This window comes from Simochromis diagramma, unplaced genomic scaffold (genome assembly GCF_900408965.1).
Source record: "Simochromis diagramma unplaced genomic scaffold, fSimDia1.1 OVJJ01000685.1, whole genome shotgun sequence".
NCBI lineage: Eukaryota > Metazoa > Chordata > Actinopteri > Cichliformes > Cichlidae > Simochromis > Simochromis diagramma.
The window spans coordinates 6572873-6599504 of NW_024387477.1; the positions used below are offsets into that span (position 1 = coordinate 6572873).

The 26632-nt window shown below is 43.7% G+C and overlaps 1 protein-coding gene across 3 annotated transcripts; it reads left to right on the forward strand.

Moving 5' to 3' along the window:
- Positions 1-26372, forward strand: n4bp3 (NEDD4 binding protein 3). Of its 3 annotated transcripts, XM_040016264.1 has the most exons (11): positions 1-261; positions 7457-7583; positions 21861-22141; positions 22273-22444; positions 23070-23282; positions 23520-23641; positions 23786-23981; positions 24060-24152; positions 24237-24488; positions 24650-24908; positions 25210-26372. In XM_040016264.1, the coding sequence occupies exons 3-11, from the start codon at positions 21894-21896 to the stop codon at positions 25587-25589; spliced, it is 1935 nt and encodes a 644-aa protein (XP_039872198.1). In that variant the 5' UTR covers positions 1-261; positions 7457-7583; positions 21861-21893; the 3' UTR covers positions 25590-26372. The 3 variants fall into 3 exon arrangements, with proteins under 3 accessions (XP_039872198.1, XP_039872197.1, XP_039872195.1); XM_040016263.1 differs by lacking the exon at positions 7457-7583 and having other exon boundaries at positions 1-3324; XM_040016261.1 differs by lacking the exon at positions 7457-7583 and having other exon boundaries at positions 2-261.
- Positions 26373-26632: the final 260 nt, after the last annotated feature.

Genomic DNA, 26632 nt, shown 5'->3' on the forward strand with positions numbered 1-26632 from the left:
TTTCCCTGCCTCTCGTGTTTTCCCTCATTCTGCTCTCCGCTATTCAAACCTCTGAGAGGGAAACCACACAGTCCCAGTCTGAACTCCACTCTCTCCACGCCGGTCGATCGCCAAAGTACTGGAAAATACCCCCGGGGAGCCACCTTTTTTCTTCTACTTTTTTTTAAAATCTTTTTTTCCTCCCTGCTTATAAGCACCGGGATACAGAACTGCAGCAGAGTGGCCGTGCTGGTTCCAGAGATGTCCTGCATGCGGAATATGGTGAGTGCCAGTTTGTTTTTCCCAATCTTGCCGTGATCTGCTTCCACTGCTGCGCATGCAGAGCTGCAGCTGGAAATTGTGTCAGTGCATGGTGCGTTGTGGTCAATGATGATCCAATAAATCAATCAATAAATAAAAACTTAAGACGTGAAAGGACCGCGCTTGATAAGCCTGCCTGTGCAGATTAAAGCCTTTAAAGTGACACAGTGTCGCTCTCCCAAAGTTTTTAGCTCCTAAATCAGGGTTAATCCTTACGGCTACCCAGCCGTCTGCAGTGCTTTCACCCTGTCAGTGAGTATGTTAAAGAGAAGGGGGGTTGGTGGACCCATATATTTTTGTTCTTTTTAGCCTTTAACTCTGGTCTCTTTGCAGCTTTGGTGGTCTCCTGCACTTCTACTGTTGGGCCTGCACGGTTGTAAATGTTTGGCTCTCTGTTTGATGCCCAGGAGTTTGGGGACAAAAGCTGTTTCTCTGTGAGCGTCTGTGTTTGGATGGCGTGGGAGGGGGAAGGAGGTTGGTGCCTGTGGGGGGATGTCTTGGGGACTGCCAGGCTGTCGTCGTCGTGGAGACCAGAGGCCACAGGTGACCTCTGACCCGAGAAGTCGCGGAGCGTTGCAGAAGGAGTCCTTTGACTGCCGTGGTTATGGGCGTATGCTGACGCAAGAGCAAGCGCACATCAGAGAGACAAGTGCAGGCTGTTGTTGGAGACTGCGCGCTAACCATTCCTGTAATTTAGGATTGGAGGTGATGCTGCTGTCTCTGCTGCTGTGAGATTGCGCTCGTCACTGCATGGCAATCACCCAGACAGCTTAAGTGCTGTTTAGGCTTCAAGTCGCCACATAAAAACACATTCCTCCATGTGATCACCCAGGAGATAAAATTCTGCAATCAGAGCTTTAACCTCTGTGTCTGTGACAGCAGATTGCTTTCATGTAGTTTGTTTTTTGTGTGTGTGCAGAAACTTGTTACGCCAATCAGTAAAGAGAAGTAATAATTTGATAACTATTTGAAGAATCTGCAGAGCAAATATAACGATCTCTCTTTTGTATCAGTGTAAAACTAATACCTTGGCTGTCACACTGTATATTGATTTAAGCTCAAATAATCCCAAATGATCATGTGCTCTCGATCTATTAAAGAAAAAAAAAGGCTGTGACACTATTTATAGGCACATTGTACACTCTAGAATATTAAATCTAAGCTCAATGCGGGAGATTGTTGGATTTTTTTTAGGGCTTTTTATTTATTTCTTTTGACACAGTCAGTCTTTGGTGCTCTTCTCTCAGCACAATCAGCCAAACAGCTGATGAGAGCTCCTTGTTCAGCTGTTTGAGCTCTGGGGGACTGACGCTCCCCCCGGTGAGTGTGCGTTTGTGAGTGTGCCTCTGTGTCTGTCTCCCTAAACCACAAGCAGCTGATGAAACACATATTCTGCTGACTATTTGGTGAGCGTAGTAAAGATTAGAGGATCCAGATTGTGGTCCATCAATCAGACTGATGTTTAGTGGGCTCTCCCAGCTCTGCACTCTCATACTTTGCTTGTTTTAATGCAGGCACCAAAGGTGCAACTGAATGTCCTCCCCCCCAAATGTGCTCCATACGATGCAATATGCTGTTTATCTTGATATTATTTTGTGGCACAAAAGTGCACAGAAAGCCAATCACGTGTACTACACTCAAGCAGATGGTGGAATGGGGAGAGCACAGCAGTAATGGCACAGTCCTCCTCATGTGATATTTCCCCTCAGGCTAGCCACCTAATCAAACACTAATCAGCTCTCCTTCCACTCACTGGTTTTGCTCTGCCTCAGCGTTCCACAGATTTCCCCTTCCTCCAACCTCTGTTCTCACTTCTCCTGATCCCGAGCTTATCCCGTTACGCTATTCTCCTTGTGCGTTTTGTGTGCGGTCATCCCCAAAACTCCATGTCTGATTGCTCTAAGGTGAAAGTGTCATGTTCTTACACTCAACACTCCTCCCCTTCGCTCATCCCTCTCCCCGTGGCTTGGCCAGATCTGCACTCAAGGCCGTCTGTCACTGCAATTAAAGCCAGGCCAGGTTAAGAAAATCACTGCAGGACCTGGCCAAGCATGCAGGGCTGCCAGCCTTTATTCTGCCACGGTTTGATTTAATGCTGTTTAGCTTTCGAACCCACCACAGTCAAGAGTAGTTTCTATCAGGAACTGTGTAAGTAACTGGCAGCAAGTTCTGTGTAATTTCTAACCAGCGTATTAACCATGTGAACCACAATGCTTGCTGCATTAGCATGGCCCCTGTTCTCACTCACAGGTTACAAGTGCCCATACAGAGAACACACCCAAGTTAATCATTGGCCCCGAGTGGCAGGTGTTTCCTTATAGCTGGAGATTAATCTTTGGGAGTATTTTACCGTTCCTGCCACTTCCTCTTAACAGATTTTGAAACTTAAATGCAGCAAAGTCACAACTTCGCAAATTAAACCTGCAGAGCAGTGGTTGTGTCAGTTGGCTAACACTGATTCCGATTGTTTATCTATGAGGTAACATGGCTGCTATGCAGGTTTAATCCTAAAGTTGTCCAGCGCTATCTGCCAGAGATATTCTGAAAGTCCCCAACTTTCACACTTTCACATAAGTACTGCAAAGTACAGAACATCACAGATTCATGATGTATAACAGTTTTAAGTGTAAGTGTGAGTGAGCATGGGTGGATTTGGCATCATCAGGAGTTGGCTTGGTGGCCCACACTCATTTCTGTCAATCAAAATCAGTTTAACTGCCAGACTCACTTTTTGACATTTAATCCCTGCAAAAGTGTACTTTGCCCATTATTTGGTGGTATATAACTGACTGCGTGGTTAGTTGACCTCCCAACTGACTGCTTAACAATTACCTCATCCTCATGAGACAGACCGAACCCTTTGACCTTCAGAGGGGAAAGGTCTGAGAGTGTAGGAGGCCGGACAGACCCTTTTGTCTTTAAATGTCACCAACTCAGAAGGATGACGTGAATAGCTCCGCCGCTCACTCTGGCATCGCCTCATCCTGGGACTACAGACTCGTTTATGGAACGCAACATTTTCCCGTGAGTCAAATGCAACCTGTTTACCTCATCTCAGCCTTATCGCTTGCTTGTGTTTTTATTGATCGGGCTTATCTCCCTGTGAGAAGCGCTCACACTCACCTCCTCCCTGTAGTTATCAGCAGCAGCGGTTACCTTCTGTGTGTGTCTGTTGCGTTGCGCTCAGCCCGTGTCTCCTATTTATTCTGAAGAATTGTAGTGTTGCAGAACAAAAGGCCACGAGTCAAAGCCCTCCTCTGTGAGTGGGCATTGTTGTATTTATATCCGCGTGTACAAGTAGCGGTCGTCGAGGCAGCCGCGGCTCTGTTCTCTCCAACGGCATTTCAGTTTGCTGTCATATCGTGTGCTCTCAAAAGAAATCAACGTGGTGGTTTTAAAGGTTACAGTGAGCTTCCATGACCTCCTAGTGTCTCCCTTATGTCTCACAGGTAGTTAAGTGGATCAGCGGTGAAGACTTGTTGAGGCTGTATTTCTCTTTTTTTATTATGTCATTTAAAACCAGGAGCTTGTATGAAAGTATGAATATAGCTGCTGTAATGTCACCCAATGGTTAGTGAACTCCTGTTTTTATGGCTCGATTTTAGCTTTTTTAATTTTTGGAACCAGATATGTGGGGGCAGGAGGGTGAAGTGCTAAAGCTGTATTTGGCTTTTACACTTATTCACTCCCTGTATAGTGTTTGGAAGACCAAACACAAGCAGACAGCTATTGATATACACTCAGCAGGCACTTTATCAACTGCCCCTCATTGCAAATATCTAATGCAAATATCTAGCCAATCACATGGCAGCACCTCATTGTATTTAGGCATATAGACGTGGTCAAGACGACCTACTGAAGTTTAAACCAAGCAGCAGAATGGGGAAGAAAGGTGATTTAAGTGACTTTGAATCTGGTGTGATTGGCTAACAATTTTAAAAATTGCAGATCTACTGGGATTCCCCGCAGAACCATCTCTGAGGAATTATCTGAAAAAGGGAAGATACCTAGGTAGTGGCAGTTCTCTGGAGAAAATGTCTTGTTGAAATCAGAGGTCGGAGAACAATAGCAACAGTAACTCTAATTACTACTTATTACAACCGAGCTATGCAGAAGAGCATTTCTGAGTGCACAACACGTCAAACTTTGAAGCAGATGGGTCAGAGCAGCAGAAGACCGCACCAAACGCCACAGCTAAGAACGGAAAACTGAGGGTACAATTCGCACTGGGACACCAAAATTGCACAATAGAAAACTGGAACAAAGTTGCCTGGTCTGATGGGTCTCAATTTTTTACTGCAACGTTTTGATGGTGGAGTCAGAACGTGATCTAAATCAGCAGTCCCCAACCTTTTTTGCACCACGGACCGGTTTAATGTCAGACATTATTTTCACAGACCGTCCAAATAGATACAACAAAATAAAATGATACGACCAAGACAAAAACTGTGGTATTTTGCAAATATAATAATAAACGCAAATTCCCTGTGTAATTGTTTAACTTTACTAGCAGCGTCCTCCTGAAAACCGCCAACAACATCTGCCCCTTAATGCATTCTGGCCGCTATAGTAACGTGTAACTATTTCTTTTAAAATGAGCCGTACAACTACAACACGAGAAAAGACCCAGGGAAACTGAGTCAACGATAAAAACCCTGAAAAATCATAACATTTAACACCCGAGCCGCCCTCAACTCTCGCGGCCCGATACCAAACGACTCAAGGACCGGTACCGGTCCGTGGGGACTGCTGATGTAAACAACATGAAAGCATGCCACAAAGCTCAGATCATCCCAAACTAGTTTCTCGAACATGACAATGAGATCACTGTACTCAGTTGGCCTCCACAGTCAGCAGACCTCAATCCAATAGAGCGACATTGTGGATGTGCAGCCAACAAACAAACTGCATGTCCTCTCAATATTGACCAAAATCTCTGAGGAATGTTTCCAGCACCTTGTTCAATCTGTGAATGAAGAATTAAGGCATCACTGAAGGCAAAAGGAGGTCCAACATTATTCCATTTAATATTGCTTCACGATTGCGTACCAGCTTTTCATAATTATTTCACTCTGTAAACCAAATATTGAAGGATATGGACCCCTTATTGTTTTTAATTTTAAGTTTCGTTTAATTTAACATAACAAAGACTTTGAGGTCTAACATGTGTAATCTGTACACACATAACTTCTTTTATAATATAGCCAACTAAACAAGCAAGGCTGAAATTGTGTTATAAAATGCTTCTATTCCCTTTCTTCTTTATTGTTTTATTGATACATTCAACAACAAAAGAAAGTGACTACAAGAAACGTTAGAGACGGGTCATGGATAAAAAAAATCATGGACATTCTTACACCTAGTATATATATATATATCTGCTTACAGCCTCAAGTGGCTACACTGTTGCATTAGCTTCATTTTTTATCCCAGCAGTTGCCGCATGCTTGAAACAGGGAAGAATCGGTAATACAGCCCTGCCAAAAGCTTATATTTTGGTACAAATTAAAGAAATGAGACATTGTGTGCCAGCGCGTGAGCTTTACAGGAGCTGGTGAGTGGATTATGTGACCTTCGGACAGAACCAGAATAATGGTTTCCTGTTTTTTACGCTAAGCTAACTGAATGCTGTGTATGTTTGCCGTACAGATCTGAGACTGGCATCGGTGTTGTCATCTAACAGTCTAACACTTGCGACTCTTCAGTTTTTAAAGTTGCGTTAACTAATCGCATTAACGTCTCCCGATCCTTACAGACAGAGTTGCAAAATTTGTTTACAAGAGCTAACTCCTGTGTGGCAGACACAGTAAGCTCCGGTCTAAAACAGGATAATGGTATTTCTCAAGAACCAGACAGCCAGCATACCTCCCATAGCACTTTCCAGTGATGACATTGTCCAGAAGAGATTAGCCAGAGGAAATGAGTCTAGCTGACAATGAGTTTGTTGTTTAGTTGATTGGTCATACAGGTACAGTAACTGTAAGCAGGCTCTGACACGTTCCTATCTTCTCTTCTTTGTCTCCTCTCCTTCTGCAATGCTTGCTGCCAATCACATGCATGCACCACCTTCATTTTTCAGGATCCTCCGTCTCTTACTTTGTTTTTCTTTCTTTTGTTTTTCTTCTTTTTGGTTGAACTTCTCTATCAGCCAGCTGGGAGTGACTGCCTTTGAAATCTGAGGCCCTCTGGGCGCCCACACATACAGTAATGACAGGGAGCACCTGCTCAGGTTTTGGGCTGGGCTATCCAGCTTTGATGGGGTTAGCCCCTCTTTTCATTTTTCTGCTGATTTTCTTCAGATTACTCTCAGCAGGCCAAGGGGCACCATAAAACATCATACTCCACTGGAATGCCTTTAATAGTTTGCCAGTCTCAACATAGTGCATCCCTGGCTGGCAAGGTGCTTTTATGAGCTGAGATTCTTGTGTGCCCACCGGTTGGTCCGGATACCCACCTCAGCTCATTGGCCCACATCAGATGGTGAGGACAGAAGAAAGGAGCCACTCTCTCCTGGTTACAGAGCAGAGAACAATGTCTTCTCTCTTCTTCCTTCTCAGATCCCAGCATCTTTAGTTTGAGATGTGTAACTTGATATGGTGTCGAACCCGTCCAGTAACTTAGCCTCTCAGGAAGGGAGACGTACACTCAGACTCTTGTCCAGACAGTCCACTCAGACTCATCCCCCTCCGCATGCCCTCATTTTCCACTTCTTCCTCATTCCCATCTTCCTCTTATTTTCTTTTCATACCCTCATCCTTCTTTCCCCATTTATGCTGTCTGCTTTGTAACCTAAGTCAAATCCCTCCTGATTGTCTTATTATCCTCAAGCAAACAGACGCACTGCGTTGCCGTTGTCCAGTGAAGCTGGGAGTTTTATTTAAGGTCTGCATTGAAGGCTTCAAAGCGTTTTCACATGCGGGGGCTTTTGTTTCTGGAACTGGAAGAACCAGTCTGACCACACTGGCCTTTGAGAGGGCTCACAGTGCACAAAGAAGTGAGCAGGAGGGAAGGGTGTAGTGTAACTAGGAACGTACAGAGCTCGCTTAGCTTAGTCCAAAATGTTGATATGGGACCAAACCATCTGTTTAGACCAGTGTAAAGTCTTCCTGCAGGTCAGTGGCTGAAGCAGTTTCCTCTTTATCCACGCACCTCCCAGCTGCCATCGCAGGCTGGGAAACACGAGTCATGTGATGTCATCATCAGTAGCGCGAGGGTGACAGAGAGAAACAAGGCGTGCATGGGATCAGGAGCAGAGAAGTGAAGTTTCAGGTGGACAAACACAGGTAAACAAGTGTTTTTTCCTTCTACATTTCCTACTATTTAAAGACACTCTTAGTGTAAAAAAGTTAACTTTGCCTCTCTGTTCACCTGTCTGCTTATGATTTGGGTTTAGATTTGTTTACAATGTTCCTTTTATAAAAGTGAAAGTACCTCAATTCTGGTTTCAGCTCAAAGATCCGTGTATCTACTAGCATTTAATACGCAGCCCCGATTTCTCCAGGGAAAACTTGACTAATTTGCATGCCAGTAACCTTAAAATTCTCTCTAATGCACTGAGATTTAAGGCAGCGCTGTCAAAGAGCAGCCTAAGCTGCAGAGAGAAGAGGGAAGCATCCTGATTGTTAATTACTTTGCCCACGAGGAATTCTTGTTTGCAGTGAAGCTGATTTGGAATTAGCTAACTTTATAACTGAATCTTTTCCCTACGGGGATGTGACGTCACTCGGAGCAGCAGAATCAGCCTTCCAGCTTGGAAGTGATGTGCTAATTAACGGTTAATTATTGAATGGTCCAGAATGAAGCCGTACGGTCCTCAAATAATAATAAACGGGGGTACTTGCCTTCCAGCGAGCGTTGCATCGAGAGCTCATTAATAATATCACGCTTTCTTTTTCTGTTATATCTGAATTATCTCTGGTCTGATGGTCTATTTGTGTCTCTGGAATTCCCCCTGAGGTCTATTCATGAATTCTGTACCCAGGCTGAGCAATTAGATTTAATTTAACTGACTGTGTTCTCCAGTCAATTAAATTAAATCTAATTGTTTTTGAGATTTTTTTATTTTTGCAACAGCAATCAAAACAAAACAACCTCATCTAGGTGATATTTCACATATCATAGTTTTTCTTGCGGCTTTTGTTGTTAGTGTAAACTCTCTACAGTAAACTTATGACCTCATTTGGCTGAATAAGGTGTTTTCCAGTAGCACTCAATTCATTTACAGGGAAACTTCAGCCAGGAAGGGGGGGGGGGGACACTGATCTTCTGACTGGGCATCGGCCTTCGTCAGCATCAGTGTTTACTACCCGACATCATCCCTCTTCAGTTCTCTCTCTCTCTGGTGCAAATGAGATCAGAAGGATTTGCTGGGATGTGATCGGCAGAGCAGTTTCACCTGCACACGGGTCACTCCACGTGTGCCTGTTAGCTTCTGAGTCCAAACCAATTTTTAGCTGTGGTGCATCCGTTTTCCCATGTTGATTGTGCCGAGTGTGTGGCCTAACATCCAGGGCGTCCCGATGGATGCTTGCACACTCTTTGCAGCTGTTAAGTGGAATTGGTTCAGGTGTAGGTCGATGTGGGAACCACTCAATTTCCATCGATGTAATCACAGAACGGTGACTCCTGCGTGAACCGCTCCAGGAAACAAAGAAGCCACAGTGAGTCTCTGCTCACCCCTCCTTACTGTAAAGAATTTAATAAAAAGCCTTTATCAGCTCAGTTTAACATTATGTTACCTGCAGCCTATGATTATGTGGCTGAATAATCGGTCACTGAGTTGTTGTTGTTGGGCTGCCGTTACCAGGTTCTCATGGGAATAAAATTACTTTTGATAACAGATTAAAAATGTCCCAAAGCCCTCAAAGTCCTCCAGCAGGGGAAACGGACAACATCAGCCACATCAGAGCTCCACGTGTTAAGTAACGGCATGGCACATTTAATCATTACCCAGTGAGAAATGTAAGGAATGTGGGTTTGTTTCCTCACACTGCTCTCGGTGGACTTATGCTCTGCGCTGAACATGGCTCTGCTGATAGCAGCAGTTGGCAAACACTATACAGGCTTTACCTGTTATCCACAGAAACCAAGCAGAACTTGAACTGGATTCAGAATCAAGTGTAATAAATATCATGCCGTTGTTACAAATGCCAGCGAAGGTGAGTAAAGAAATATTTTAGCATGTTGCTGGTTTTATAGCTGTTGATTTCCTTTTTAAAATACGGAAAATACAGAAAAAAAATCTATATTTTCCTTTTACAGAATGCCTGACATGCATTTTCTCAGCATGTCAGGCATCATAAACTGCATATTAATACAAAATTATCACGCAGACTAGATCCAAGTATGAAAGTAAGAAAATTATAATCTAGCGCCAAATTGTGTCATTCTTGGTTAGTTGAAATTGCACAAGCTAAAGAGTAAAAGATGCGAAATGCTGATCAGCTCATGAGCAGCGAACCTCATATTTAGAAGGCAAAAAGTGAGAAATGAACCATGAAAATCACCATAATAAGTTTATCTTGATAGATAAAATGAAAAAACAGCATAACGATGGCACGTGTCATCAGGAGCTTGCTCGGTGAGGCACTGTTGGATCGTTGGGTTTCCCTTTATAAAGTCAGATATCTTTGAGGTTATTGTTCAGTACAAATGAAACTGCACTGAATTGAACAGCTTCAGTTCTTCGTGGCTTTTATTCTCTATTCCTCTAAAGCGCTGCTGTAGGGTGGGAGCAGCATTCTCCCCCATATTTCTGCACTCTGTGTTTTGATGATGGCGGTGGAGAGCGCTGACTAACACATCCAACACGTCCAAATTCTCCCATAAAATGTTCAGTTTGGTGTAAATCTGGACTGTAAAAGTCAAAAGCATATTATTAGAACAAAGAGCAACTCTCTTCTCTGTATTGATTTGAAGTGACCTGCCTCCTACCAACAAAGAAGAGCTGCTGCTGGATCCTATCACTGAAGGGGTCAAGGATTCAGTTTTTCCTCCGTAGTGCATCGCCTAAAAAAGGCTTTCTCTGCATATTGTTGGTTTCAGAAAAATAAGATTTCTCTCTCTGTTTTTTTGTCCTTTTTTTTGTTTTTACACCATTTCAAAAAACAATTCTCTAGTAAATCTTAGCATTTTTAATGAGTTCGGCTACCAAAAAAATAGCAGCACTCTTTAGTGTGCTACATTCTTTATTTTCATATCCTCCACGTGTGTCATTTTCATATTTAAGACCTTAGCTAAAAAGTCGCTTTAAAAACAACACCTACAATCAGCAAAATTTCTTGGCAACTCTTTGATTCCTGATTAGCTTCAAATTCTTTTCCCATCATAGAGTTGTCAGTAAACTCCGGACTTCTGATTGCTAAACCTGATACTGCTGTAATTGCAAACTACGATGCATTTCACGTGGGAGAAGAAATCCCGACTGTTGTAGCAACAAGTACTGTAATAGGAAGGGCTTATGGAACAATACGTTGTTTAGTTTGTTCAGAGATTAAGGCCTTCATCTCGGCTCCCACGCTACTATCTAACTCATCGTCTCTTGTGGCTGAAGAGCAGTTTTTGTTTTGAATAGCGGATCCACATGTTTTTCTAAAGCTTCGTTTAAAGCGTCTTGTGGAACTAGTCGTGTCGTCCTGTATCATTTCTATTTTTTATTAGATGCAAGCCAAAGCCTGAGTCAGAATTTGTACAGTTATATTTGTGAACATATGGAAATGCTAACAATTTGGCACCATCAGAAATCCAATAGGAACGTGTAAGTTATGGGAAAAGATGGAATAGCAACAGCCCCATCCTGTATGTCATACAGCTTATATCATCATCAGCTATTTACATTGATTGTTATACATTTCTTTTATGTTGTTTGCGAGCCTTGATCTACCTGTAAGTCATAATCATACTCATTTGAGCAGTGTTTAAAAACGACACGTTTACACAGACACTAAAAGAGGAAACAACTTTGAACACGTTAACCTTCCCATTAATATCAATAAAATCAACTGATTGTAAGGATAAAAATAAAGATGGAAATGACCACAAACGCAAAACAATATTTTAACCCTTTAAAGCCTGAACCATAAAATAATTAAAAAAATTTTTTTACACATAATTAATAATTTTTTTAAAAATAATTAAATATTCCATCCATCCTCTTTAGATTGTCCTCATCAGGGTCACAGAGGGGCTGGATGTTGATGATCTGGTGCGACATGCAGTTGCTCTGTGGGATGGATAAGCATGTATGCTTTGTGGAAGTGTGATCTGTAAAGGAGTGAAAGGGGCAACCTAAAACAACAGTGAGGTCAGCTGCTCCACACAGCTGTGTATCTACACCTCAGCAGAACAAATCCACACAATCATAACTTCCCTAATCCTAAAACACCTATAAATATTTTTTTTGTCCTCGTAAGGGAGACGCAGATTCATACTGTGATCGTGTAAACATATGTGGGTCCCCGAAACATGAGTCATATCAGGACTAGACGAACGTAGACAAACCCACATGTAGAGGTTGAACTTATAACCTCACAGATGGAGCAACGCAGGCATTTGTCCAAACAAACTTGTGCAATTCTTTTCACACTGCAAATTGATCATATTTTAACAAAACCTGCTCTTATTACTGAGTCACAGTTACATAAAAACCACAGAAGGGATGTTGGTGCATAAATTCCCCCCATAAATAACACAAATAATACCCATGGCGCTGTGAGAGCAGGTGCCTGCGAGGGCTCTCCCTTGTGCTGTCTTGCCAAATCAAACTGATTTATGTAACATCAGTCAGCTACAGATCAATATGGTGCAGCCGGTCAATCCAGATAACACCAACATGGCTGCTGTGGTCATTGGATTCTTTGCAGAAATACTGCGAAGTCAACACAGGCATTATAGCCAAAGCACACTGTGCAGGCCTGCGTCGATAGGCAAACTGATGCAAAGTGAGGAAACCCACATCAGCCTGAGAGGAAGTCATCACCTGATTTACTGAAAGGCAGACGCAGCCAGTCAGATCACAAACGTTAGACTTCTGTATCAAGCTGAAGCTCTCTTAAGAGTAATCCTGCAGGTTTTTTTTTAAAAAAAAAACCCTGCTGAACTTTGAGTCTCACGTAAGTTTCGTGGTTTTCTTTTCTGGGTCAGTAATTGTTGATCCAGCTGTGGAAATCATTAGTTCGAGGTCTCATCTGTCTACTCAGGGATCAGAGCGATTAAGTTGCCAGCTCACATCCACTGACAACATCAATTTTGAGAGTAAAAGGAAAACAAGATGAATGATATGCATGGCAGGATTTTGTAGTAAATATATGTGACATGCCACATGCAGCTGATACTGGTACTGGTGGTACTGGTGCTCAGTGGCTTCTGTTTTTATGTGAAGAGCATTTTTCTACCATATTAGTTTCTCTTCACTGGCTAAATTGAATCTAAAAGAGGTATTGAGACCTTGAGGTATTTCAAGTAAAGCACTGCACCACATGAAAGTACATAAAAGATGTGGTGTTGAAACTTACAAATCCACTCTTTCGCACACTATGTGTTTCAACCATTACCAAAGAACAGCTGCAGAAAGCACTTTAAAATCAGATGATTCTTTTGGATGAACCCTCTACAAGTGACTGCCTGAAATCTGGAACCCACAGGCGTCACCCATTGTTCCGTTTCCTCCCTTGAGATGCTCTGCCAGGCCTTCACAGCAGCCACCTTCAGTTGCTGCTTGTTTGTGGGTCTCTCAGCCTTCAATTTTGTGTGTAATAACTGAAAAGCATGCTCTTCTGAGCTGAGATCAGGTGACAGACTTGTCCATTGATAATGTCAGATTGCTTTGCCTTGAGTCTTGCAACATTTGTCTGAATCTGAGCAGAGCGTATGGCCCTGTGCACTTCAGTCAGCAGTGACATCACCAATAAACACCAGTGACCAGGGTCCACAGGCAGACATGTGTGCACATGCAGTAACATTTATCATGCCACATTTGACAGATAATACCATGTGTTTTGGTTTCATCTGTTCAAATACTTTTTTAAAGCAGGTTCTTTCAGGTTATTTCTGGCAAAGTCTTATCTGGTCCTCTCACTCTTGAGTGTAAGCAGTGGTTTGCGCCTCGTCTAAACCCTCTCTGTCTCTTGATTGTAGACTTTGACAATGATACACTTTAGTTGTCTCCTGTGGTCGTCCAGGTCTTTTGGTGTTGCTGAGCAGGCCAGTGCATTCCTACCTTTTAAGAATGCATCAGACTGTTGATTTGGTTATTCCTAAAGTTTTTGCTCTCTCTGATAGTGTTATTTTGTTTCTCCAGCCTAATAATGGCCTCCATCACTCGCACTGTCTGAGGCTGAAATGCAACAGTGAAAGACCTAAACTGCAAATTCAACACTCTGAATCAGCTTTAGATATGCTGCTGCTTGTGAAATAATAAGGCAACAGGCCTCACTTTGCCATAAAACCGCTTATCAGTTAGTTGTCCATTAATTTTTAGTCTGAAAATTGGCAACTGTGTATACAAGTGGCTGTAATTCATAGACAGTCAATGCAAAACTGTTGCTAAAGCCTTTGATTTACGACTAAAAGTCTTCACTTCAATCACATATTGATTGTTTGACTTCAAAACTGCTGCGGTGGCAAAATTATAAACTTGTGGGGCGTTTTTTTCCAACAAATTTGGGATCTAAGCGCATGGTGGAAACTTGTCAAGCACACAGTACGCCAGTCCTAAATCATACCCTACGTAATCATTCATTTTCCTCTAAATGAAACTATAATTTACAAAATGGATATCATGCTGTAACCAGTGATTAAGACCATAAGCTCAGTAGGAAAGTGTTTGCCGAGGTCATAAATCAAGCGAGATTCTAACAATTTCTTTCTTGTAGGTTTCTATACAGTCAAACTTCAATTTTAAGGCAGAGGAGCCTCCTTTTAAAACACAGGTGCTAATAGACACATTGGCTTTGCAGCTTTTCAGACCCCATAGGTACAGTTTATGAATTAAAATCAAACAACAGCCACTGATATCATTAAAAATAATTCCCCTCTCGCCACTGCGGGTGGTCTGTCCTTCAAGCTCGGGTCCTCTATCAGAGGCCTGTGAGCTTGAGGGTCCTGCACAGTATCTTAGCTGTTCCTAGGACAGCACTCTTCTGAACAGAGATCTCGAATGTTGTTCCTGGGATCTGCTGGAGCCACTCGTCTAGCCTGGGAGCCACCGCACCTAGTGCTCCGATTACCACTGGGACCACTGTTATCTTCACTTTCCACATCTTCTTAAGCTCTTCTCTGAGCCCTTGGTACTTCTCCAGCTTCTCTTCCTGATGTTGCTGTCATTCGGTATCACTACGTCTATCACCACGACCGTCTACCACCATTATGTCTGGTTGGTTAGCCACCACCATTTTGTCCGTCTGTATCTGGAAGTCCCACAGGATCTTAGCTCGGTCATTCTCCACCACCATAGGGGGCATCTCCCATTTTGACCTCGGGACTTCCAGGCCATGCTCGGCACAGATGTTTCTGTACACTATGCCGGCCACTTGGTTATGGCGTTCAATGTATGCCCTGCCTGCTAGCATCTTGCAGTCTGCTATTATATGCTGAATTGTTTCAGGGGCATCTTTACACAGCCTGCACCTGGGGTCTTGCCTGGTGTGATAGACCCCAGCCTCTATGGATCTTGTGCTCAGAGCTTGTTCTTGTGCTGCCATGATTAGTGCCTCTGTGCTGTCTTTCAGTCCAGCTTTGTCCAGCCACTGGTAGGACTTCTGGATGTCAGCCACTTCCCATCCTTCCATGATGGTTCCTCTTCTTCCTCCTCTTTATTGGGTTTTTGCTGCCTGAGGTATTCACTGAGCATGCGGTCGGTTGAGGTCATCTTCCTGATGTATTCGTGGATCTTTGTTGTCTCATCCAAGACTGTGGTACTGACACTCACCAGTCCCCGGCCTCCTTCCTTCCGCTTAGCGTATAATGAACGAACATGTGCAGTAATAGTAGGGTTTACAGACGAGGGTTCCTAAAATCCATCGGCACTTGCTTCGTGGAAATTGCAGAATGAAATGTCTGTGTCTGCTCTCAGCTATCTGCTCAGTAGCATGTATCTCTAGCCATGACAAAATATGACCTTTAACCTCTGTTAACCTCTGGCGTATTCATCATGAATAGGGGCAGTGTGAAACCAAACACTGGGCAGTGCCACGTCCAATCATCAGGCAAATTATAGCCCATGTTTCACAGACAGACCAGTTGTCATCGTGGGTTTCGTGACATGAAGTTTAACCTTTCATGCGACACCCTCCCTGTCCCTCAGTTAGAAAACAGACAAGAATCACCCAGAAGCACTTGTGCTTGAGGCGGCATTTCCAGTTGCATCCGTTTGGACTTCACAGATGCTAAATGACATAAAAGCTACCATCGGAGACGCAGAAGAAATAACATTTAATGAGCCTGCTCTTTAGTGTCTAGTTTCTTCTGAATGGCCTCTGGGCCTGTGGAGAGGAACTACATCCCCGGTCTGTAATGAATAACCTGCTAACAATTAGAGACTGCTGCGTAGCACTCCTGTGCTGTCATGCCCCAAAGCCAGAGAGACACTCTCACACTCACTCATTACAGGCTAGCATGTAACAGTCAATCACAGAGCGGAGCTCTTCTTTGCTTCACGTGTAGTATAAGGTACCTTCCCTATCGGCCTCAGGCACAGCTTACCACACTGCTGCTGCTCCTGCTGCTGACACATATAGACTCTCAAAGCACGCCGATATAAAACGAGACTCACATTCACTTACATCAGTTCCATCTTAAACTCTGTTTTTAACGTAGGACGTTAATAATTACTGTATATTACGTTTTTAAACAATTTATAATTAAGTGAATAACTAACACAAGAATAGAGCTTGTGCTGGAAATTCACCCAGGACTCTGTTACATCTGGTGTGCGCTGCCTGCCGAACGGCACCGTAGGACAAAGTGCACCTCTTGATTTTTGTAACGATGACGTTGCTGGCCATATGCAAAGTGACCAGTGTGGTGGGTATATCAAGGTATATCCTTAAGTAAATGCCGTGACTCATTAGCTTGAAAAATCACCGTTAACAGCATTAACTTGAAGTAATCGTTTAATGTGTGACTTTATCAGTCTCTCACTCTTCTTTCGGATGTTGTTTCAGTTTATTATCATGTGCAGGAATTTATTTGTGCACCGCTCTCTGAAGGTCCCACCACAGCATTTCAGGCAGGTTGAACACTGGACTTTTGGCTGGGCCTTTGCGACACTCTCTTTTTCAGTCATTCTGTTGTAGATCTGCTGCCATGCCTGGATCACTATCCTGTACCATGACCCAATTTTAGTCAAGCTTCAGCTGTCAGACTTCAGAATGCTTTGGTATACAGAGGCATTCATGGTCAGTTCAACAACTGCAAAACGAGCCCAAATAATCACATCTCCACCACCGTGCTCAGCAGCTCCTATAAGGTGTTTGCACTGTGCATCATGACTACCACAAGATGCTGTCACGGCCTTATTTTTTGATGGGAAGTGTCCCTCAGGACAGGCTGTCAGAGTAGGTGTTAAATATAGTTGCAGAATTCTCTGTAGAATAAAAGAACTCGGCCTAATGGTAGCAGCTGCATTTTCCACAACTGACAGAAAATCTAGCGAGTGCAGCTTTGATAGAGCTTATATAATGAAACAGAGAGTGCGTGCTGTGTGGGAGTTTTAGATGTAACCTGTAAAACTTACCCCACAAATGTAAACAAACTTTGATGGTGAGCAGGGGAGCGAGAGAGTGAGTGTCGAGGGAAGAGGGCAGAGGATCTGCGAGTTGTGCACATGCCTTTCTTTCTTTTCTTTTTTTCCGGGAGTGCGCTGAGTGACCGGCGCACACACAAGTGTGAGTGAATGTCCGTGGGAGTGAGCCTTTAGTGCATCAAACACTGACGAGCCCGAGCTTGTGTTCTGCTAAGCATCTTTGGAATTTGGCTGCACCGCGATTCTCTCCTCTGTCGGAGACCCGTTGTAAGGGTTTGAAATGTTCCCTCTTCAAACTCGAGCATTTCATTGAAAAGCATACAGGAGGTCTGATTACAAGATCTCAGGAGGGATCGTCCTTGAAGTGCTCTTCTTCAAGGCGTGTTTTGTTTTCTTTGTGACTGCAGTAAAGTGGTAAGGGTATGGTTTTCTAGAGGACACGGAGAAAGGCGCATGCAGGGTTTTTTTTTTCGTTTAGCAAGATGTGTGAAGTATGTGTTTCCTGACAAATATTTTCTCATTTTGGAAATTGCAATTATGGTGTTGTTTGAAGACAGGACGTGATGGTCAGCTCTGTACAACAAAGTTGACAAGTGGTGCTAGCAAAACATAGCCCCTGTGCATCTCTTGCAAAGAAACACATCAGAAGAATGCGTGTGCATGTGAAAGTGTAAAGCATAAGAAGCATCTGTTATCTTCACAAGGCTTGAATTAAAAAAAAGGTTTTAAAAAAAAGCTGATCGCTGCTTTAAAGGAAGCATAAATCAAGAGCAGACTACTTTAAATCGGACTATAACTGTTCAAGGCTGGTTGAAGGTGCTGCTTTGATGTGCACGCACGCACGTGTGCGATTTAAGGGGGAGTGTTGCATTTCAGGGCCCCTTTGGCTAGTCGGGGCTGGGCTGTAAATCTGGCCTTGTCTCCCAGTTTACTTGGGCCCATAAACTAGAAAGCAATTATGGAAAACAACTGGATGCAAGATTTCTTCCGTCCTTCAAGACTTGTGGTTGCCTGCTGAAAGGATTTTTATCCTCTTATCTACCCAAAAGGAATAGCATTGCCTCGCCCACCCCTCACCCCGAGCTCGGCTTCCCATCAAGAATCGATTGGGCTCTCGTATATTTGGTAGATAGAAGGCACGTGCCGAGTAAAGTAGTCGGGCTAAAAATACTGAGTCAGACCTTGACCAGTGCCCATTAGGTTTGGCACACTCATGATTTATTCATTTGGTGTCAAACACACACACTCATTTAGGCTGACTCACATAGTTCATGTCACTCTCTGACCCAGGTCTCAGATGGACAGCAGCAGAGAAGCAGACTTGTTAACAAAGCGTCTGATATTCATTATCAGTGATTATCGGGTTTCTTTCCTCAGCCTGAGCTCAGCATGTTATATCGGCTTATTAGGAAGCGGATGTTTTAGTGGAAATTTTGTTTTGTTTTTTTAACTTTTCGGGGGGGGGATAGTATCTCATGAATATAAACATGAGTAGCTTGGTCTGCTTTGATCTGGGCCTGGCTGAGAGCCCCGAATGGAGTGGGCTGGAGCTGCCTTTGCACAGCTCTCTCTGCCCATTTTAACCATTTGCATAATTGCCATAACTGTCGAGGCCAGCAGTGCAAAACACTTGATAAATGTGGATTGTATTAGAAGCGAGAGGAAATGCCGGAGTGCCACTGTGGGTGTCTGTTCTCAAATGTGGTAGAAAGTAAGAATAAAATAAGGATGCGAGTATGTCACGAGCGTGAATCGACAGCTGGAAGGCCCAGTCATCAGCTGGGATGATCCTGGATCTGATCTCCAATATATTCCTGCCTGGCACGCTGACTTTTTTTTCTAATTTCAAGATTCATTTAAATCGTTAAGCAACACAACATTTTAAATGGAAATTGCACATGCAGTTTCTCTTTAATAAGTACAGGCTGTTTCTTCATGCTTGTGCCTGCTAAGTAATGCACATAGTAATGCACATAGTGTTGACTTTGATGGCATATTGCTGTTGCATAACTGGAAATGTGCTACTGATTAGCAGTCAGTTCCACTGACTAGTCTTTGCTTATTTTCCCATTATTGCTCTTACTAACGCAGGCTTCAGTAGGAGCAAGAAAACTCAAATTTTACAATGCTTTTAGGGACTCTTGTAAGATTTATGAGTCACCTGCTAAGCAGCATCCTGGGAGAGAAATAATCAAATACCCACACTTCTCTTAAAGAAGCTTGCTCTGTCAGGTTCAGTCTCATGCTGGCATACTTTTACCTTAGAGTGTTTTTTGGCAGCTGCGTCTCAAATAGTGACAAATTGCACAAAGAAGGCAAATTTATCACCCCCCTCCACCCAGGCTGTCTGTTAATGTATAATGTAAATAGAACTAGTTGCTGACAAGTAAGTGTGGTCAGGACCGATGCTAAGTATTCGAGATTGGTAGTAAATGGGCTAAAACAAGTAAAAGGTCCCTATATGGCCTCTTTGAAGTCTACCTGTTCTTTAGGTGCCACATCAGTTGGCTGAACATGAAGGGAACCCCCTCCTCCCTCGGGTCCTGTTTATAGTCGGAAAGGCTGCGGCGCACTTGCATGTTTTATGGTCTCGAGAACGTTTTATGGCTGCTGGGGGTGTTTATGCACGGGAAGAGAGAGGGTCAAAAGGGTGAAATCAATAGTGATCCTTAATGAGGTTGCTGAAAAGAAGGAAAGGAGCGGATATGCCGGCAGTGAGAGGGAGGCTGTATGGTGAACACGCTGACAGAGTAATCAGGCCTCTTACTTGGGTATTCTGGTGATTTAACAGCTTGTTTCGTTTTGGCAACAGATAATGCAAATGAGTGTATTTCCAACAGTAAATCTAGTGTCATAAAACAACACACGGTGTGACAGGCTTTCATGAAAGGTAGGAAAATTTGCAAAGAAAATGAGCTGCCACAGGACTTGATTTTCCATAATGTGCATTGTCAACCAAAAAGCACCTCACTCTGCCTTTTTTAAGGAAATGAGTTGTAGTAACCTAGCTGGATCAGAGTTGCATAACAGGCTTACGATGGGACATATGCTGTCCGACCTCAGAGGAAAACAGCATTACCCTGACAGGGTACACGTTTCACATAATCCTGTGGTCTTTTCCCTGTGGGGAAACATAACTCAAGCCTCAGAGATAGAAAGATAACCGTGATAACACGTTTGGGGATTTGCCCTCTTTTTACATCATTTCAGTTTCATTGCTGTTGTCTAACGCGCATTGAGCTCAGCTTTTACGAGTTTGTTTTCTAGTGCGGTGCTGTGCTCGGCTGCAGTGGGAGGCTGCGTTGTTCTAGCTGTGCTGTTGGACAGCTGTCGGTACAGACAAACACAGCTGATGAAACGCGTGTCAGCTCAACCGCGTCCTCAGAGGATTAACATCCACTAACAGTAGTAAGAGGGGCAAGAGGTGGGGTTTATTTCAGCAAAGGAGAAAAGCCAGTGTCAGTCGCTCCAACATTTTGGTCCACAGTGAAAATCTAAAAAATACTGGATGTGAATCTTTCCAGTAAAATATGTCAGGACATTATAAATGGATTGGCACATTTATTACAACCCCAATTCCCCCCAATATTGGAACATGGGCAGTTAAAAGATGGAAAAATAAGTGGTACTAAAAAGAAAAAAGCTGGAGGAACACTTTTATAACTAATTAGGTTAACTGGCAGCAGTTCAGTAACATGACTGGGCATAAAAAGAGTATTCACAAGTCTGCACAAAACTGGGTCTACAAATAGTTTATCAAATTCATTATAATGTTCCTCAACATGAAATTGCAAAGACCTTGAATATGTCATTATCAACAGTACATGATATCATCGAAATTATATCCACAAAGCTCTATCAAGAAGAAGCTGTATGTGAATGTGATCCAGAAACACTGCCTTCTTCTCTGGGCCAAAGCTCATTTAAAATAGGAAAAGCAGAAAACTGTTATGTGGTCAGAAGAACCGGAATTTGAAATTGCTTTTGGAAAACATAGATGTCATGACCTCCAGACGCAGAGAGGGACCATCCGGTTTGTTATCGCTCTGTTCTAAAGCTTGCATCTCTGATGGTATATGAGTGTATCAGTGCCTGTGTGATTGGCAGTTATAGCTTTAGCTTTTAAGAGAACCATTCAGCATCCCTTTGTTGGAACTGTTGTTATACAGATATTCATGGTTTGGTAAATGGACTGGTTCTTATATAGCGCTTTTCTACTCTTCTGAGCACTCAAAGCGCTTTACACAACTTGTGCCTTCACCCATTCGCACAAGCACATTGGATGCATCAGAGAGCAATTTTAGTATTTTAGGTTAGTATCTTGCCCAAGGATATTTGGCATGCAGACAAGGAGAAGCCAGGAATCAAACCACCAACCTTCCGATCAGTAGATGACCTGCTCTACCCCCTGAGCTACAGCCACCCCTGCGGTTTCCATTGTATTAATCCAGTGACTCATTCTCTGACCTCTACTTCCTATTTACTCCCAGTGTTTTGGTTTGCATGCATTTGCATCGCAATGCAAAAGATGCCTTGTAAATGCATGCCTTCTACAGTGCTGGTGGTAAACATCAGCCTATTGGCATGACAGTGGAAGCTCGACTTTGCAGCTCTGCAGAGCTGCTACCACAGTCACAGACTCCTTTTCTATAGTTTGACATGTATAAAAATTTACCACTAGCAATATTTGTGATCAGTTTATCTACTAAAGACTGACAAAACTCTGACACTCTAGGTCAACAAAGCATTTGAGGCCACAGTGAAAACGCTTTGGACAAACATCAAATTAACTAATTCTTTGTTTTTCTCTTTTTTACAGAGCACCTTCTCTCCCCACTGTGACCTGTAATCAATGGCAACCTCGGTCCAGACTCTTCCTTTGACTCGTGGCCCCAGCAAAAACTTCCGCGACCCCTGCCCAGCCCCGCCCCTGTCCCCGCGTTGCGGCATGGGAAGTGTAGGCAGTCTGGTGGAGAGGCCGGATGTTTCTCCGACTAAAGGCAACCGAGCAGTGCCCCAGGTGAGACCGAAACACAGCAACGGGCTCTTGAAGAAAGGCTTCACCCAGAGAGAGCTGCTCAACTACCTCAACATCAACAGGTGGGTCCTGATGAGGAAAAAGTTCCCTCGTAGGAATTCGAAACAGCAGGTTTTTGAAGGTGAAGAAGTCTGCAAGGTGTTATAAAAATGATAGAACTTGACCTAAGCAGGCTTACTTTGCTTTCAAACAGAAAAGAGCCTAAAGCGAGCCCGAGCAACGACGGCAAGAAGGATATTATCCCGGGCCTCAGCGCTGTCAGTGCACGGGAGGAGGATAACGTTTATGCTAAGGTTTACCATAAGGATGGCACTGAGGTAGATCTTACAAAGAACTCACTGCCAAGCGCGGGCAAGTACGAAAAGGTGAATATGTTTCTTTAAAGTACTGCGAATAGATCCGTTCAGAAGTTTTATTTCTTGATGTATCAAAGAAACTCAAAGGAGGATATTCTCATTTTCAGCAAGTTTATTACATGGCTGCAAAATACAACTAAAACTTTAAATGTAAGAGTAAAAATGTTAACTTCATGACCAAGGAGACTCAGTAAATATAAGAAAAAACTCAATATTTTGAGTAATTTGAGTAAAACTACCTATAGCATTCTCTACAACGGTCAATACAACAGTCAATATGAGGCGTTCTGCACAGATCTGCACAAATGCAGATGAATGACTTCCCATTGTTTCCTTTTTAGAAATGATTTACAGTCAGTGAAATACTTCTAGGGCTGTGGTAAATTGATCCATATCACATTTATACATCAATGGCAGCATGCTGAAATACCCCCATGGCGTTGTCACCTAGCTGTAAACATCTTCCATGTCACTGGCACAGATTGACAACCTGCTCTGAATTTATTGCACCAATCAAATATCACCTTTATTTCCCTGCTTGAATTAATCAACGCTATTGATTTAAAAGAGACATCGTGATTCATGTTTCGTAGCCTTGCCACCTCTCGCTACTATCTTGCTTCCTCTCCTTTAGGCACGTTTGAGGTCTTCGGCCTTTAAGCCTGTGACCCCCAAGAATTTTAGCTCAATGCAAAACCTCTACCCGTCTTCCAAATCAGAGGACGTGGATCATGGCCTCTCTAACGGCTTGCACAGAGCGTACGCCCATGTTCCCAAAGCTGTCTCCACCTCGTCTTCTTCTTCCTCACCGTCACGTCACGGAGGACCGACGTCAGCCGGCAACAAGGTGAGCTAACGCTACAACCTTCATCCATCCTGTTATTATTATCTCGTTTACCTTTGTTAATCTTGGCGGAAAGCTGCGAGTTGCGAGCCGGGGGAGCGAGATCATAGGTGCACAACAATTAACTATGCGCGACTTATTATAAAATTCATTTCCATTCATTATTTATGGCTAAAATTAAACTTTTTTCAGCTCATTAATGCTACACTGATGAACAGCTGTATAATTATGACTGTGTAGGCCCTCTCCTCGGTGTGTGGGATGGGCCAGGAAGATGACAACTTGTCAGACTCGGGCCATAACTCCATGAGCAGCCTGCCGCCGTACCGACCTCCCTTCCGCCCACACCTGTCTCACATCAGGTCTGCTGCAGTATTAGTCTTAACTATACTTTGAGCTGAAAAGCAGTGTTGCTATATTTGATTTTTTTTTATGGTTAATGACTGTGTGGGTTGTGATAATAGAAGAGATTTTAATGGCCTTTGTGGATTCTTTTCTTCTTTTAGTGCATCTATGGGCCACATCAATACCATCGGCTCCCTGGACCGCACCTCTCTGGGAATGAAGGCTGTGGGGTCAGGGGGCGTGCCTATTGGGGAGATGGCATGTCGAAGCATGGCTACTCTGAGCCGTATTGCTCCATATAGCGCGGAGGCTCCACCTCCTTATGAATGGACGCTCTCCCTGTCTGTGGAGGAGGTGGTGAGTGCTGGGGGGGGTGGATGAGTGGTGGGTGTGATTTAAAGATTCCTGAATGCTTCATGCTGTTGTCTTTTCCAGGTGCGGGATCTGGAGGAGCGCCTGGTGGAGAAAGAGCATGAACTCAAGCAAATGAAGAGAAACCTGGATGAGAGCGAGGGCGCCATCGCACAGGTGACTCTAATCATCAAGAAGTCTACGCACCCGTCTTCATCACCCTTTAACATCTGACCTTTTCATCTCCTCCACCGCATTCAGGTGTTTGAAGGGAAGCAGCGTCTGTGGGAGAAGGAGGTGGAGGAGCTGAAGCGCCTGTATGCTGCTAAGCTGCGTCAGGTTTCCCAGCATGCCCAGCGTTCCCAGCGCAGCCTGCAGTTGCAGCTGTTTAAGGTCCAGCAGGAGAAGAACCGGCTGCAAGAGGAGCTCGACGGTATGAGAAAGGAAATGTGCCGGGAGGCTGGAGCAGTGCCCAGGCAAACCAGTCCGACTCTGGAGGAGACACAATGGGAGGTGAGGCCGTGGAAGGTTAGGGCAGTCACAGTTCATGGCAGGGAGAAGCACATAAAAGTAACTACAGGGAAGAGACAAGATATCTGGATTCCTTGTTTGTCCTTTTTGAATCATGGCGACCCCTAGCCTCCTTCCTTTCCCTTTGACTCTCTCCCTCTCAGGTTTGCCAGAAGTCGGGGGAGATCTCCTTGTTGAAGCAGCAGCTGAGGGACTCCCAGGCAGAGGTAACTCAGAAGCTGAGTGAGATCTTCCAGGTGAAGACAGAGCTCAGGGAGACGCGAACAGAGCTGCGCAACAGGGAACGCCAGATAGATGCTTTAAAGCTTGTCCTGCAGGGGACACAGCGTCACAGACGACCTTCTCAGGCCGCACACGAAGACGAAAAAGAAGCTGAAGAGAATCCATCTGCTCGGACGATAGGTAGAGTTACATCTCTCATGTCTTCATATATTTGGGTTAGTTGCACTTTTGGGCACAGCAGCTGTTTCACACCACAGTGTTTGTAGGCCACAGATGTGTTTTTAAAATTAAACTAAGCGAGTCGTCTCAGACAGATGATTGGCTTATTTTCAGTTCTGACATTTCAATGTGTCAACCCAAAAATCAGGTCGTTTGAGTAAGCGGGGCAGGAATTTAAAATCAGCCAGTGTTTTTCATCATAGCCCCCCCTCCCCTCCCCTGACGGCTCTAGCTGAAGCCATGTGAACCACTTTCTCTGCAGGAGGGTGCGGGGGCCCCACAGAGGAGCGTCTGCGCGCAGAACTGCTGCTGGAGCGACGCCAGAGCGAGGCCCAGGCCATGGCTTTCGAGGAAGAGAGGCACACGTGGCAGATGGAAAAGGACAAGGTCATCCGCTACCAGAAGGAGCTGCAGGCCAGCTACTTAGACATGTACCACCGCAACGAAGCGCTCGAGAGGGAAGTGCAACAGCTGAGGGCAAGCAGAGAGCAACAAGGTGGAGGAGCAGGCGGAGGAAGCAGAGATGGCACTTTGGAAAAAGAAGCGCCAGAGCTTAGGAAAGAGAGAGCAGGTGACAAACAAGAGGACACACCTTCCCCTGGTCTGCCGTGGATAGAGCGGATCGAATCATCGGAAATTTGACTGTGACCTACTTGTTTGCAATGCAAAGTGTGTCTATGGAAGACCATATCTGCCAGGACAAGGGAAAAAAAATCTAATGAATTGATGTTGCTGTAATAGAATTATGAGATAACAAGAAAATATTTACTGATGATAATAACAACAATAATAATAATGATAATAATAATAAAAACTAAAAGACTTGTGTCAAAATAAAGGATAAATGATTAAAAATTTTGATTTAACAAGTCAAAACTGTAAAATTATTAGTCAGATTTTATACTTTCTGTGTAATCCAATTCTTGACTTGAACCATAAGTCCAAAAACATATGATACCAAACATTCAGTCCAAAAACAAGCATCATACGCTATCATACGCTACTCCAAGTGATGACCATAAAAAAGACAAAAATAGGTCAAAATTTAATGTGCTACATTTTTTTTTTAATTATCACATCAAACTTTATATCTATTATCCCAAATTAAGTAAGTGAACCTGGACTTACTGAAGAGTATTTATTTTTAGCATAATTAGCTTTTCTTTGATTTTTTCTTCTTTTCATGGTACAGAAGGACTTCCACAGACTGCTCACCCTTCTTCCATCTCTTCCACTCCACCCTTGTTTAATTAAAACCCTTTTCCTGCTAAAGCTGGACCCCCAACCTCACACAGAGCCAAGTGATATTGAGGTTCCTCTATCCTTGTTGTGTTAACGCTGTAAAAAGAAAAAATACAGCCAAGCACCTAAACGGTCCAACTTAAGACTTCTTTTTATTGATAAACCTGTAAATGAGAAAATTGACATGATGATTGTGACTGCTTTGTGTTGATTTGGGTTGAGCCTGACCGATTATACCAGGGGTCCCCAATCCCAGTCCACGAGGGCCCTGCAGGTTTTAGATGTGTCCTCGATCCATCACAGCTGATTACATGGATAAATTACCTCCTCAACATGTACCGAAGTTCTCCAGAGGTGTGGTAATGAACTAATCATGTGATTCAGGTGTGTTGACCCAGGGTGAGATCTAAAACCTGCAGGGACACTGGGCCTTGTGGACTGGG